The sequence below is a fragment of the Corylus avellana genome, chromosome ca2 (genome assembly GCF_901000735.1).
Source record: "Corylus avellana chromosome ca2, CavTom2PMs-1.0".
Classification (NCBI taxonomy): domain Eukaryota; kingdom Viridiplantae; phylum Streptophyta; class Magnoliopsida; order Fagales; family Betulaceae; genus Corylus; species Corylus avellana.
Genome location: NC_081542.1, coordinates 18,274,416 through 18,291,262, shown reverse-complemented (window position 1 = coordinate 18,291,262; position 16,847 = coordinate 18,274,416). Strand labels below are relative to the sequence as shown.

At 34.6% G+C, this 16,847-nt stretch overlaps 2 protein-coding genes across 2 annotated transcripts; both read right to left on the bottom strand.

The window, feature by feature from the left end:
- Window positions 1–10,231: 10,231 nt before the first annotated feature.
- LOC132171968 (uncharacterized) lies at window positions 10,232–12,767 on the bottom strand. The gene is made up of 2 exons (XM_059583387.1): window positions 12,508–12,767; window positions 10,232–10,563 (listed from the first exon to the last, which is right to left on the bottom strand). Exons 1-2 carry the CDS (start codon window positions 12,695–12,697, stop codon window positions 10,424–10,426), a joined length of 330 nt encoding a protein of 109 aa, XP_059439370.1. The 5' UTR covers window positions 12,698–12,767; the 3' UTR covers window positions 10,232–10,423.
- A 1,271-nt stretch (window positions 12,768–14,038) lies between these two features.
- Window positions 14,039–15,500, bottom strand: LOC132169203 (peptidyl-prolyl cis-trans isomerase FKBP13, chloroplastic-like). The gene is made up of 5 exons (XM_059580273.1): window positions 15,378–15,500; window positions 15,105–15,196; window positions 14,427–14,488; window positions 14,257–14,325; window positions 14,039–14,103 (listed from the first exon to the last, which is right to left on the bottom strand). Exons 1-5 carry the CDS (start codon window positions 15,498–15,500, stop codon window positions 14,039–14,041), a joined length of 411 nt encoding a protein of 136 aa, XP_059436256.1.
- Between the last annotated feature and the right edge of the window lie 1,347 nt (window positions 15,501–16,847).

Sequence of the window (16,847 nt, the reverse complement as noted above, 5' to 3'; positions counted from 1 at the left end):
TAATTAAATTTTATTAAATTGTAACATAAATACTTTAGACTTTAAAAACAATACTCGACTCTTTCCAATTAATTGTCACTTGGATAATACCCTCTGTAATATTTGAGAATCATTTGTTTTTTTTTTAATATTCGAGACCAGTTTTTCACATAAATAACCAATTTAGTCATTATATATATATATTGTTTTTATCCAACATAATTGATGGGACAAATTGACAACGAAACTTTAAAATATATGGAGGTAAGTAAGAAAATGATTCCAAATAATTGAGATGTGGGGAAGTTGAATTATTCCAAATAATTCTTATTATAAGATTCTTACTTGCAGGAGGAAAATTTTGTATGTCCATATGAAACTTACGAAGTAGACAGTAATTACATCTTCTTTATTTCCCAAATTGGATTTTTCTTTTGGATTTATTGTGACCGCATCTAGAACGTGGATACGTAGAAATTCCATACTGATATCGTCACATCCCAACATTAAATTGATTATCACTTGCAAAGCAAAAAATTGACATTATGTGGTCCACGTGGAATTTAAGAAGCAATTTGCATGAAGAGGACTGGATTTATTGGATTTATCCTTAGTCGGTCAAGAAAACTTAGCTACATGATAAACTTAGGATTATTACTTGGAAATTATTGACATTCATCATGTGGAATTTAAGAAGCAATTTGCAAACCTTTGTTGGATTATTTGGATTGAGATTATAAACTTCCAAACCTTTGTTGGATTTAAAGCAAATGTTGCATCTCCTTTATTTTCTCATGGTTTGCTTTTCTTGGATTTATTTTTGGTCAGTCAAGAAATTGATATGTGCATGAAAAGTCATCACTACTGCTTTCAATATCACAACCTCAATTAAAATATAACCATGCATGTCTCTTAGAATTATTGACTCATCATCATGTTCATAAATAAAATTTTATCTTCAAAGCTGAAACTCAATCATTTAATTCGATAAAATAACATGTATCTAAATTTTTTGAAAACAAAATTATAAGTATACATTTTTTTTCTTCTTCAAAATACATATAACATCGACTTATATATTATTTGTACCGAGTACATTTTAAGAAAAAAGAAAAATAAGTAACATTTAGCAGGGAAATTGGGATTAATTTTGCTTTTCATAGATATAACTTCATTTTATTATACAATTTATTTTTGTAATTAGAGATGATAGACCAATTTGTGTCTATCGTGCATAGTCGTTTAAAAGGATTATAGTCCAAAACCTTGAGTGAAAAACTGTAGATAACGAGTGGTCTGATGGGTATAACTGACTCGATCGGAGTCTCCTCATGTTACACGTTGTCATTTAACTCTAAATTAAATAATTTTTTTTTTAAAAAAAAAAAAAAAAAAACCTACAACATATATTTGTGTCACGTGTAAAGAGAATCGCCTAGAATTCTTCAAACTATAAATACATGAACCCCAAGCATGTCTAGGCCTCACAAGCATTTAGATGATCATGTCTAACTATTGCACTGGCAGAATGGTTATTAGCAGTCATATCTTTATGTCCACTCTTCATCATCTCATCCTCATTTTTTCATCTCTCTGCTTGGAACTTCATCCTACCTACAATTTATTAAACCCATTTCATGTACCAAAGGCCCTATTTTCAAATGCTCAGAGGTGGAGAGGGAAGCACTTCTTAGTTTTAAATACAATCTCACAGATCCATCGGGTCGTCTCTCTTCTTGGGTTGGTGAGGATTGCTGCAACTGGCTAGGCGTTGGATGTGATAACACAGGAAATGTCGTCAAGCTTGACCTCAGGAACCCAATTTCGTGGTTTGATGATTTTGATCAATATAACAAGTCGTGTCTGGTGGGCAAGATAAGTTCTTCTTTACTCAATCTAAAGCATTTGCGTTACTTTGACCTAAGCTCGAATAATTTTACTGGAGCCAATATTCCAAAGTTTTTGGGTTCCCTTGAGAATTTGAGGTATTTCAATCTCTCTTTCTCAATGTTTTCTGGAGTTATTCCTCCCCATCTTGGGAACCTTTCGAGGCTCCAATATCTAGACCTCAATTCAGACTCATATTCAGGATGGTATCTGCAGGTTGAAAGTCTAGAATGGCTTGTTGGTTTTCCTTCTCTTAAGTACCTTGGAATGGATGCTGTAAATCTTACGAAAGTACCGTATTGGCTTCATGCGATTAATGTGCTTCCTTCCTTACGGGAGTTACACCTAGCTCGTTGTGAACTTGTTAGTCTTCCTTCCTCTATTTCCTCCATCAATTTTACACTCCTTTCAGTCCTCGATCTCTCTTCCAACAATTTTAGCTCCTCCTTCATACCTCACTGGTTGTCAAATGTGAGTGGGCTTTCAACAATCAACCTTGGGGACACTTTCCTTGGAGGTACCATTCCAGTTGGTCTGAAACATCTAACCAACTTGCGTAGCTTGAATTTAGCTGACAACAATTTAATTGGGGAGATAACTGAGTTTGTGGATGCCTTGTCTCAAGGTTTCAATAGTAGCCTTGAAGATGGGAACTTACCGCCAATGCAAGAACTTGACCTCTCATATAATCAATTGAACGGAACAATTCCAAAAAACATCGGGAAACTGTCAAGGCTTGTTTCATTGGGCCTAAGCGGGAATTCTTGGGAAGGTAACTTAACTGAAGCTCATTTTCAAAATCTCACCTGGCTCAAATCTCTTCTGTTGTATGTGGAAGGTTATGCGAAAGCAACATTGGTTTTAGATGTCAAACACGACTGGGTTCCTCCTTTTAAGCTGACAGAGATTGCATTAGCAAACGTACGGATCGGCCCAAACTTTCCAGCGTGGCTAAAAACACAAAATGAACTCAATTATCTTACGCTCGAGAATGTTGGCATTTCTGACACCATTCCACATGACTTTTGGAAGTCCTACCCAAATGTCACCGATTGGAGCTTATCTCATAACAAACTACATGGGCAGGTACCATACTTTCAATTTCATCCTTCAGCAGACTCTATTGATTTGAGTTCCAACAACTTAGAGGGTCCACTTCCACTTTTTCCTAGTAATCTAAGCGAAATATATCTCGATAATAATATGTTTTCTGGACCTATTCCAGAAAACATAGGTGACTTATTGCCCAAGTTGGTTTTGTTGGACCTCTCTTCAAATTCAATTACTGGCAGAATTCCCCATTCTATTGGAATGCTAAAGGAATTAAGTCTTCTTATTTTGAGAAACAATTCCTTATCCGGGAAACTCCCCCCTCTTTGGAAGGATTTACAATCGTTAGAAATATTGGACTTAGCAAAGAACAATATATCTGGCAATGTTCCAAGTTCAATGCAATATTTGAGATCACTGGTGATATTATCATTGAGCCAAAATCATCTTGATGGAGAGTTTCCTTCTTTCTTTAGAAACTATAGTAACTTGCAAAGCCTTGATCTTGGAAGAAACAAATTCTTCGGAAAACTTCCAACATGGTTAGGAGAAAGTCTACCACTTTTATTGAGGTTAAGACTAAGGTCCAACTTTTTTCATGGGGACATACCTCAACAATTATGTCTTCTTTCACATCTTCAAATCCTAGACCTTGCACACAATGATTTTTCAGGAGTAATCCCTCAATGTTTAGGAAGCTTGCATAGTAATGAGAGTGCACGTTATTGGGGCTATTATGATTACCAAATGTTGTTGGTTTCTAAAGGAATAGAATATGAATATGGTGAAACTTTTTGGCGTATTTTATATTCTATAGACCTTTCGAGTAACAATTTATCAGGAGAAATACCTGATAATATAACAAGCATCTCAAAATTGGTCATCATGAATTTATCAATGAATCACCTCACTGGAGGAATTCCTAATAGAATTGGGAATTTACAAATGTTGCAATCACTTGATCTCTCGAAGAATGAGCTTTATGGTCCTATCCCTGAGAGCTTGTCAAATTTGACCTTCTTAAGTTACTTGAATTTGTCATTCAACAACTTGTCTGGAAAAATTCCAATTGGGAATCAACTTCAAACTCTTGATGACTCTTCTATTTACAGAGGTAACTCTTTACTCTGCGGACCTCCTCTTTCGACCAAGTGTTCCGAAGATGAAACTAATCCTAAAGTAACACCAAATGGTGATAACCGAAAGGAAAGGGCAGTTGAGTCATTCTCGTTTTGGATTAGCATGGCAATTGGGTTTATTGTTGCATTTTGGGGAGTTTGTGGTACACTGATTATCAAAACATCATGGAGACAAGCTTACTTTCGCAGCTTTGATAATTTGAAAGACAAGATTGCGGTGTTCGTTATGGTCAAAAATGTTTGCTTACTAAGGAAGGTCGAGTCAGAGAGAAATTGAAGTTGTGGGCTAACATAGTGCTACAATGTTTGTGGGTATCATTTCTGTTAAACCTTCACGAGACTTCACTCGTCCATTAGGGATGCCTAGGGGTTTAAAAGGCTTGTTGCATATGCCAAATGCAATCGTATCTCTCACGACAGAGGATTTATGTTTCATGTTTTTACTTTTAAATTTTTTCTTAATATGTATAATTTATGTATTGTAAGTTTTTCAGGTTGTTGTAATAATGTATGATCCAAGATACTTCAAATCTTCACTTGTCAAAGTCATATATATGAATAATTTTTACAATTGTGCAAGGCATTATTTCTTTTATTGTATCGCATTTTCCAAAATCCATTTCTCATCACTTACTATTATATTTTCATTCTCTATTTAATGGTGCTGCAATGAAATGGTGAGCCAACGGTTGGCTAAAGACAAGACACTGCCTTAATTTACAATTTTAAACATCATTCTTGATATTATGTTACCGAAGCAAATATTGTCTTTCAAACATCGAAATGAAATCCGCGAATGCATGAACTTTCAAGCTTCAGTTGTAAAAAAATCGTTTCATTTCCTTCTTTTTTAATCATTCAGATGATTCTTCTATAGTAAAAAATCATATTTTTAATTGACTTTTGCTCTAATTTTTAATAGAAATAGAGCAAAGCAAGTCTATAGGATTGGGAGCTACAATGATCACGAGTTTCTAAAATGTAGGGAGTCCCAATTTTGAGAAAAAAAAAAAAAAAACTTACATAATTAAACCCACAAAGTTTTTGGGAATTAATTGTATATACATCAAATTTCTCAAAAACCTAATAAATAGTTCACATATTTTACAAATTTCAGTAGAAATAATTGACCCCATACAGTATAACGTGGCTTCCCCCCACTGTTATTGGAGGAATTTAAGCTCAACAAATCAATAAAGAAAGCCATATGTCCATTTCATTGATTATCTCTTGCAAACACGCAGTTTTGACTCCCAATCAGGAACTATTTCTTTTTTATTTCGGATGGTCTTTGTAGAGAAACTTCACAACCCAAAGAGGAGGATGTTCCATAAAAAATGATGAATTTAATTATTTAATTAATAATTTAACACTAATAAAAATAATTAAAATAATTTTATCGAGAGAAGTTGGTCAAAATCGCAATAAGCATATGAATATTCCCCCTTTCACAAGTTGTACAAACAAGGGTATCAAAGAATAGTCACAAACACGCAACCAATTTAGATATAAAATAGTCCATTATATTTTAATTTCACCCCTCCCTTGCAGCTTCCTCTTGCTATCATTATGATGTATGATGAAAGTAAAAATGTCGGACCCAAAATCTTAGTTCAATTGAAAAACTTAAATTCATAGGCTTAAATATACCATAATTATAATTTATTTTTTGCTTTATAGAAGGAAGACCCAAGCGTGGAGTCTTTGTCATGAGATTAACTTTTAAACCCAAAGGGGACGGCAATTACATCTTATTTTTCAATTTTTTTTAGCTTTATTCTCAGAGAATCAAGAGAGTGGATTTATAAGTCAAGTTAGTGGATACTTAGAAAGTCCTTAGTGGTTTCATCACATCAAAATGTTTAATAAAATATGAGGACTCTTACAACCACTTAACAAGTTGAGATACAATTATATATTGAAAGCTGAAGTACTTAATGGTTTTGAATTGAATAAATGTTGAGTTTATTATTTATTTAATGCCACATAACATGTCTAACTCTACCAACCTTATTGGCAAGAATAAATAGTCGAATCCCATGCATGTAGCATCACATGCATTTCACTAGCAAAATGGTTAGAACCCACTTCTTTATGTCTATTGTTCCTTTCCATCTGATTTTTTTCTTCTCTCTACTTGGAACTGCATCCTACCTACAAGTTATTAAACCTGTTTCATGCACCGAAAGCCCTATTTTCAGATGCTCAAAGATGGAGAGAAAATCACTTCTTAGCTTCAAAGAAAGTCTTACTGATCCATCGGGTGCGGGTCGTCTCTCTTCTTGGGTTGGTGATGATTGCTGCACTTGGATTGGCGTTAGCTGTGACAATAGCACAAGACATGTCATCAAGCTTGACCTCAAAAATCCATTTTCGGTGAGTGAATTTTATTTTTTAGAAGAAGGAGAATATTATTCACAAACTAAATATGAGTACCATTGTGATGAAATATCAAAAGCTTACAAGAAGTTATGCCTCGGGGGTAAGATAAGTTCTTCTTTACTCGGTCTAAAGAACTTGAGTTATCTGGACCTAAGCTTGAATAATTTTAATGGATACAATATTCCGAAGTTTTTGGGTTCCTTCGAGAATTTGAGGTATCTCAATCTCTCTTTCTGAATGTTTGCTGGAGCTATTCCTCCCCATCTTGGGAATCTATCAAGGCTGCAATATCTAGATCTCAATTCATTTTCATTTCATCGGCATGGTCATTCCCTTTCCAATATTGGAAGTGAAAAGCCTCTTAGGTACCTCAATTTGGGAGATGTAAATCTTAAGAATGTTCCGGGTTGGCTTGATGCAGTTAATATGCTCCCTTCCCTTCCTTGGTGGAGTTACACCTAGGTGATTGTGAACTCGCTAGTCTTCCTCACTCTCTTTCCTCCATCAACTTCACATTGCTTTCAGTCCTTGATCTCTCTTACAACTATTTTGACTCCTTCATACCTCACTGGTTGTCAAATTTGGTTGGGCTTTTAACAATCAATCTTGGGTCCAGTTGGTTTAGAGGGTGCTATTCCAGTTGTTCTGGGACATCTAACAAACTTTCGTAACTTGGATTTAGCTGGCAACTATTTATTGGAAAGATACCAAGCTCATTCGCCAACCTTTGCAAGTTGCAAACATTAAATATGCAATACAGCAATATAAGTGGGGAGGTAACTGAGTTTGTGGAAGGCTTGTCTCAATGTCCCAACAGTAGCCTTGAGTATCTGGACTTGAGTACAAATGTGTTGCTTGGGGGGAACTTGCCTCATTCATTAAGAAGAGTCAAGAAGTTGAAAACTATTTACCTCTCTCAAAACTCTGTTTCGGGTTCAATTCCAGATTCTATTGGAAACTTGCTGTCATTGCAAACAGTTGACCTCTCGAGTTTTCAAATGAAAGGAATCATTCCAAAAAGCATTGGGAAACTATCAATGCTTGTTTTGTTGAAACTTCATCAAAATTCATGGGAAGGTGTCCTAACTGAGGCTCATTTTCAAAATCTCACCCGACTAAAATCTCTGGGCTTGTCTGCAAAATATTCTACGAAATGGACATTGGTTTTAGATGTCAAATATGATTGGTTTCCTCCTTTTATGCTGAGATATATTCAATTGGAAAACATGCAAATCTTGGTTGGATACATCTCAAGAATAATATGTTTTATGGCCCTATTCCTGAAAACATGGTTGAGCTATTGCATTGCCCAAGTCATCTTGGTTGGACCTATCTTCAAATCCAATTACTGGTAAACTTCCCCATTCTATTGGAAAGCTAAAAAATTGAGAGGCCTTGTTTTGAGAAACAATTCTCTATCCGGAAAACTTCCCCCTTATTGGAAGGATTTACAGGAGTTATTGGTGTTGAACTTAGCAAAAAAACAATATATCTGGCAATATTCCAAGTTCAATGCAACATTTGAGTTCACTAAAGCTATTATTACTGCACCAAAATCGTCTTGAAGGGGAGCTTCCTTCTTTCTTTAGAAATTATAGAAACCTGACCAGCCTTGATCTTGGAGGAAACAAATTCTTTGGAAAACTTCCAGCATGGATAGGAGAAAGTTTTTCAACTTTGTTGAGGTTAAGCCTAAGGTCTAACTTGTTCCACAGGCACATACCACAACAATTATGTCTTCTTTCAAGTCTTAAGATCATGGACCTTGTAGATAATGATTTTTCTGGAGCAATCCCTCAATGTTTAGGGAACTTGAGTAATTACAATGATGGAGAAATTGTTGAGAGCTATGGTGATCAAATGGTGTTGGTTTCTAAAGGAAGCGAACATTTATAATCAACTTATTTATCTTGTCTATTCCATAGACCTTTCGGCTAATCGTTTATCAGCAAAAATACCAGATAATATAACAAGCCTCTTAAGATTGGTCAACATGAATTTATCAATGAATCATCTCATTGGAAGAATTCCTAAAAAAATGGGGAATTTACTCATGTTAGAAACACTTGATCTCTCAGTGAATGAGCTTTATGGTCGTATCCTTGAAAGCTTGTCTTCTTTGACCTTCTTAAGTCACTTGAATTTGTCATTCAACTTGCCAGGAAAAATTCCAAATGGGAATCAACTTCAAACACTTAATGACTCTTCTATCTACGAAGGTAACTCTTTACTCTGTCGGCCTCCACTTTCAACCAAGTGTTCAGAGGATGAAACTAAACCTAGAGTAACTTCAAATGGTGGTAACAGAGTAGCCAACGAAAATAGAAGGGAAATTGAGTGTTTATCATTCTACATTAGCATTGCAGCTGGGTTTATTGTTGGATTTTGGAGAGTTTGTGGCACACTAATTGTCAAAACATCATGGAGACAAGCTTACTTTCGAAGTTTTGATAATTTGAAAGATAGGATTGTTGTGTTCGTTAACGTCAAAATTGTTCGCATGCTAAAGAAGGTCAAGTCAGAGAGATGTTGAAGCTATGAGTATTGGAGTTTTTCCTTCATATGCATTATTTATGTCTTGTAAGTTTTTCAGGTTGTTGTAATAACATATGCTCCAATCTTCATGTGTTGAAGTCATACACATGATCTTACCAAAAAAACAAAAAACGACATACACATGAATGATTTTTACAATTGTGCGAGGCATTCTCTCTTTTATTGCATCCCATTTTCTAATAACCATTTGTTCATATGGTCCCATTTTAGGGTCTTAATTACCATCTTTCTTAATATTACATTACCGAAACTAATATTGTCATCCAGAAAATGATGAGCTATAAATTGATGCATCAGCTCCATGCTTCCGCTATTAAAAAAACCTCATTCTAATTCATTTTTTTCAGTCTGAAGAAAAAGTTATTTTTTATTTTTTATTACTTAATAGTTACTGGATTGGTACTTCAACAATATATATTCTTTGAAGGAAAAAAGTTGGACAATCTGAATACCATAGACGTAATGAAATTTAGCCTTGAATCCAAAAAAGATTTTAGTCTTTGCAACAAATTCATCATCCACTTTTGAATGTGTTACATTTAGACTTTAATCATGCTTTTTAAATTTTGAATTTGTAAAATGTTAGCTGGATTTGTAATGTTGTTGGATTTACATTTGAACAATAGCCCTTTGTAATTTGTATGTTTGTATTTTGTGGATGAACACATTGTGGGGTATTTGTATTCTCTTATTTTTAAGCTGGAATGTGGAATCAAGATATGAATTTCATCTAAAACATTATGGGTTAAAAAACACTAAACAGGGTTAAAAACATTTTCAAACGCATGTAAAATATGCCCTAATAGAGATCCAAAGAAGACCCAAAAGGCCCATTACTTGATATGCGAATAGCTATTAATAACATCATTCAATAACCGCAATAACCACACAAATAATGATTAGTAACCACGTGATGCAGATACTGTTACCTAAAATTGATAAATGCATAATCCAGATGCAGCTATTGCCAATAAAACTGCATCAGCATGTGCATCTCTGCTTAAATCATTCTCATTCAAAACAAAAGTCGCATGCTTAACATTGTTTACAAATGAGACTGTTGTAGCATCTTGTTTTTAGTTAAAACACAATAACTTGGACTTTATAATTTAGCTTCCTCCGTAAGAACTGGGGCTTCCCTAAGCTTTTACACAACTTTGTACTTGTTCCAACACTGTTTGGTAAAACAGTCAGTTGAATATAGGTACACGTCCTTCAATCCACTAAAATTTTCTGTGTGCGAGGGGAAAAAAGTCATTCATCCATATTTATAAGTTGTGATAAAAGAAAAAGGATAGTCTACATTCATGTCACTTAACAAAATCAGAATACAAAATATACCTATCTTAGAACTACCAAGATTGCCCACAGGCCACTTGATACCATTAGTATAGTAGGAGAAATATCAATTACCAGTATCTGTTATGGAATCAAATATGGTGCTTCCTCCTGATGCCCTTACCACGGCGCTTGCCTTTACCCATCTTGAATTTCCTTTTGAACTTCTTCCCTATTCCACCAGCAGGCTTTAAAGAATGCATGCTTTGATTCCCATCAGCTATCTCCACATCTGTCAAATGATGGAGAGAATCCAAATCATCAAAATTGAAAATGCTGACAGGCATTAGAGATGACGTTGTTTTCACTTCAAACAAAAACTAATTGCAGATGGAGCAAAATCGGGCAGTATATTCACATAGTCAAGTTCCATTCTTACTAGATTTTGAATGCAAAATCATTTCCATGTACAATACAATTGATCACCAAAAAATCAACTTGTGATAATTCCATAGAATAAGCAAAGTCACCATAAAATGACTGAATAAATTGAGATCAACAGTATGAACCTAACCATGCTATTCTTAAATTACTTCAATCCAAGTAGAAAAAATTGAAGGGCAGGAAATTAAAATAGCACAATTAATTTCAAAACTGTAAGCACCTATGCAATGTTTAGTTGCCAAGAAAATGGAAGTAAGAAATCAAAATAGTACAATTATTAGAAAATCAATGGCTTTATGTTAAACTTCTCATTTTCTGTATTTTGCTTGCGATGCATAAAACTTTGCAAACATTTTATAAAAATCAAGCATAATGTGATAAATTTTCTAAATCTAAAGAGTGTGAACTTACATTTTCCAAACTACCTCAAAAAACAAAATGAATCAATGTAATGTAATGATGGGTATCCTCATGATAGCAACACTCAAGAAAATTTTGATTGCAATTTATTATTTCTTCTTCTTTTTTTCCTTCTTTTGAATTTCAATGAAATGTTCTCTTCATGTATTTAATATTTCATTCTTATAACTAAAAAAATTGAAGTATAAATCCCATCCTCCAGGGTTGATGCGGCATTGTCCACATCACCTTTATTAAAAAAAAAAAATCAAATGCTAATGGGCACTGCCACGTCAACCAAGTAAAAGAGAAATGGGATGGAGGCGTAGTATATCGCATTACTCATAATTCAATTGCTTTGGCAAATAGATATGCCGCTTGTTACATGGGTGGGAAAGGGTGTCACTCATTTTCATTTTCTGTCAATTGCGAAATTTACATATTCACTTGAGAGCAGATAATGCCCCATAATAAGCTGAGAGAAAGCCCACTCTAACCCCAACATGGGAGAAGCCAAAGCTGCCCTTCGGCTTCTAGCCATCTAGAAAGCAACAAAATTGGGGATAAAGAACAACATCATCATTGACGGAGACTCCCTGGTTGTCATCTACGCCATCCAACACAAACATCTATCGATTGGCTGGCAAATTAGTCCTCAAAACACCAAAAAAAGAAGCTGTTTTCACCTTTATGTGAAACCAAAAACAAAAAGTGCCCCCAAAACACATTAACAAACAAAGCCAATTATTTCCTAATATTACTGAGTTTGAAAAGTAGTGCTCAGTTGGAGTGCAGTTTTTATCTTTCGCGTAAAAAAACAGAGGTGAGAATTCGAGCTGCAGATGGGGTATATATATGTACTTGTAAATCAAAACATGTTTGGGTGTGATAAGAGCCTCAATAAGCTTGTTGCTAAGAAATACAAGTATCTGTTTCCTCCTTAAGAAATAACTAAAACGGTTTCACAGAGAGAACTTGGTCAGAACAAAAATAGATGGTAGACTGGAGGAATCGAACATAAGAAACTAGCGTAGCACAAATCATTCAGTACAAAGCTTCCATTTTTTTTTCTCCCCCTTTTGCCATTCCTGCGTATATTGAGGAATCATAAGGAGTATCATCCGGTCATTGTATAAGAATTAAAACATATCATTATGGAAGGACATGAATGGTGGCGTGTTGGTGGGTAATGGGTTCTGCATCATAAGCCAAAATGGGCTACACACAAAATCACCAACTAGCATGAAAAAACCCAAATGCAAGAGCACATAATTTTGTAAAACTATAAACTACTACTCAGAACACCATCAACAATAGGGAAATATTGAATACCAGGCAAATCATTGAACTCCAGAAACTGGATAATAAGCAGAGAGAGAGAGAGAGAGGTTACCCATAGCGTTTGAAGTTGTAGTGATATCCGTATTGGTAGAAGTGGGACGGGCAGGGAGCTTAGGGGCGGCGAGGGCAGCCTCCTGAGCAGCGAGCTTAGCAACATCTTTGTTGTCGTAGTAGGGCTCCACCATCTCTCTCCGAATCGCTCGAAGCCTCTTCAATTTCTTCGACCTCATTGACTTCGCCATCGCTTCTTCTTCTTCTTCAACCACCGCCTTCGCTAGTCTTTCGCTTTGTCTTCCGGGGTCGCTAGGGTTTTAAACAAATAAAAGAGGACTATGATTTCTGGATTCGCCTATATTCGGGTCTGTTTGGCTGATTCGGATCTTGTCCTCCCATCTTGGATAAGGATTTTCCTGTCCCACTTTTATTGTTTTCTTTTTCTTTTTCTTTTTTGTCTTTTTTTTTTTTTTTTTTTCTTATTTACCTTTTTCTTTTTACAATTTGTCACTACAAATACTACAAGAACTCGAACTAAAATTTAAAACACCACAAGATATAATAATGACTCTCTCCTTTATAGTCATTTTTTAAAACAATAATCGGGTTCCAACTTGGGCCGAAAGATCTTAGAGTTCGTTTGGTAAAATTTTGAGAAGTGTTTTGCGTTTTAAGTTTGAAAATGTAAAAGTTGATAATTTATTTGGTGGAGGTCATATTTAAGAAAAGTTTAAATTTTGTTTGATAAAATTTTGGAATAATATTTTGTAAAATTGAAAAATGAAAAAAATTTTATTTTTATAAAATAAAAGAAAAATGAAAAATAAAACTATTTCCTTTAAAATTTTTAAGTTTTCTTTTTTACAAAATATATGTTGTGTTTTATTTTTTAAGAAGTGTTTTAAGTTTTGAATATAATTTTATAATTTATTTTGAAAAATGTGTTAATGGTTTTTTTTTTTTTCAATTTTTCAGACAGAAAAATTAGACTTAGCCCTATTAAAATTAAGCTTTACCCTTCATTTATGCTTTGGTCTTCCGATGGTAAATTCCAATTCTGTCCCTAAATCTAATGCAATTGAATTACCATCATTAGCATCACTATTCACATTACTACTATCATTATCGTTACTATTGCAAGTCATCATTTTTATCAAACACCTTCCATCATTGTCACTTCAACCATTAATAGCGCTTTCAGGACCCAATATTTAGTAAACGAGGCGTCTAATGATGAGAAAAGCACTCATTTCATACAAGTTCGGTAAAACTTGATTTTTATGACACTGTGCAAAGCATTCCTTCTACACGAGTTAGGTAAAACTCGAGCTTTTGCTCGTAAGCATAATCCCAAAAAATTATTTGCACTCAACCTTCAACTCACTTTCACAATGTATTTACTTAATAATGATATAAGGTCTGTCTTTTGGGTCTCTAATTGACAAATGTGTGCAACAGTGGAAGCATGAATGCTCTTCAGAGATGAAACATTTGTGCTTTCTTGATTCTCCTCTTCAACTTTACAAATAAAAAGTTGGAGAAAACCAAAAACTGATTGATGTAGACACTTTCTTTGTGGCAACTACTTCTCATACCTTGCCAATGAATTCTACATCAAACAAAAGAACCGAATCTGGAGGAATAATACAAGAACCTGCAACAAACAAAATATGCTGAAAAAATTTAAGATACTGCCATTGTTAAATCTTATTATTTATATATAAAACATTAAGATTAAGCTACTTTTACATGTACAAAGGAAATTTACGCATGAAGAAATTTTCTTTTATAAAAGATGACTGCTTACCTCCTTTGCACCCAGCCCCTCTCATGCCGTATGCGAGTTCTGGGGGAAGCTTTAGTGTGCGTTTTCCACCTAAATTAAGCAAATACCAAAGAAACTTTAAAAAAGTGTGCTACAAAATTAAATTACAATGAAAAAAGAATGGAATTTTCCTGGATTCTTTCTCTTTGTACCAGCAAGCATTGGGGGGACTCCATCACCTCCTAGAATGCCTTGGTCCCCGCCCTTGATGACCCATAATAACATCCATCAAAGTCTTTTGGAAGTCCCATATTGCTTGGGTATTAAGGAGATTGATAATTTATAATGTGAGGGAAAACCTCAACTCTTAAGTTAGCTTTTGGGTTGAGTTAGGCGCAAGACCCATTTTTAATATGGTATTAAAGCCAGGTTCAATTGGTTGTGGCCCACCGTCTCTCCCATTGTTGCACGTGTTGGCTTGGATGTTCTCCCGCCACACGTGCCTAGCCCAATTAGCCGTGGCCCACCGTCACCTATTGTCGCACGTGTTGGCTTGGATGTTCTCCCGCCACACGTGAGGGGACGTGTTGAAAGTCCCACATTGCTTGAGTATTAAGAAGATTGGCCGTTTATAATGTGAGAGAAAACTTTAACTCTTGAGCTAGCTTTTAGGTTGAGTTAGACCCAAGACTCATTTCTAATAAAGTCAACTTTTGAGGATGATGTTCACATATTTAAAATCACAAAGCCATAATTAATCAACCCATAAGAAAACAGAGGTCACTTCTCAGCCTTTGGGAAAATACCAACCTAGCAAATGATTGTTGTGAAGTGTTTAAAACGTATGCAAAGTTAAAATATTGATTAAAAGTAGTGATTTAATATATACCTCACCAACACCGATACGAAATGAAAGAGGCATCCCACGATTGTAGCTGCTATCAAAAACCGTACCATTCTCCAATTTCCCAGTATAATGTGCCTGTTCATCACTCCATCCACTGAATCATATCATTTACGACATATAGCAATCATACATACATATTAACAAAACTGGGTTTTTAAGCACTTGATTAATAGCATACATACATACAAAGAATGCAATTATCTTGATCTCGTCATAATCTGGAAGCTTAGAAAAGAAGGATAAAACTACATATCACCTTAATGAGCTGTCCCTTGACAGCCTCAGGGCCAGTTCCTACAACTTTATCGCAGAAGGCGAGGCCTGAGGGAGCTACTGTGAGCTCACATGGAGGCGCACAGTAGTGGAATTTGAATACCATAAAGGTATATAAAGTTAAAAAATGGACAATTTGAATACCATAAAGGTAGTGGAATTTAGCCTTCCTTTCAGAAAAGTTTGGAGTCTTCACAATAAATGGTGACTGTTTGGTAAAACAGTCAGTTGAATAATTTTCTGTTTTTACACTAATTTGATATATCCTTCAATCCACAAAAATTTTCTGTGTGCGTGGGGAAAAACTCAAAAAAGCCATCCATCCATATTTATAAGTTGTGATAAAAGAAGAAAAAGGATAGTCTACATTCATGTCACTCAACAACCTTCCCTAGGACACAAAAGCAGAATACAAAATATACCTATCTTAGAACTACCAAGATTGCCCACAGGCCACTTGATACCATTAGTACAGTAGGAGAAATATCAATTACCAGTATCTATGGAATCAAATATGGTGCTTCCTCCTGATGCCCTTACCACGGCGCTTGCCTTTACCCATCTTGAATTTCCTTTTGAACTTCTTCCCTATTCCACCAGCAGGCTTTAAAGAATGCATGCTTTGATTCCCATCAGCTATCTCCACATCTGTCAAATGATGGAGAGAAAATCCAAATCATCAAAGTTGAAAATGCTGACAGGAATTAGAGATAACGTTGTTTTCACTTCAAACAAACACTAATTGCAGATGGAGCAAAATCAAGCACTATATTTTTTTTGATAAGTAGTAATCCTCTTTTATTACAAAATCAAGCAGTATATTCACATAGTCAAGTTCCACTCTCACTTGATTTTGAATGCAAAAGCATTTCCATGTACAATACAGTTGATCACCAAAAAAACAACTTGTGATAATTCCATAGAATATGCAAAGTCACCACAAAATGACTGAATAAATTGAGATCAATAGTATGAACCTAACCATGCTATTCTTAAATTAATTCAATCCAAGTAGAAAAAATGAAGGGCAGAAAATCAAAATAGAACAATTAATTTCAAAATCATGGTATATAACTGCAAGCACCTATGTTATGTTTAGTTTTCCAAGAAAACGGAAGTAATTAAGAAATCAAAATAGTACAATTATTAGAAAATCAATGGCTTTGTTTGTTAAACTTCTGATTTTCTGTCTTTTGCTTTCGATGCATAAAATTTTGCAAACATTTTACAAAAATCAAGCATAATGTGATAAATTTTCTAAATCTAAAGAGTACATGAATTTACATTTTCCAAAGTACCTAAAAAAAAATCAGTCAATGTAACGTAATTAACGAGGGGTATCCACATGATACCAACACTCACAAGAAAATTTTGATTGCAATATATTTTTTCTTTTTTTTTTCCTTTGTTTTGAATTTCAATGAAATCTTCTCTTCATTTATTTAAATATTAG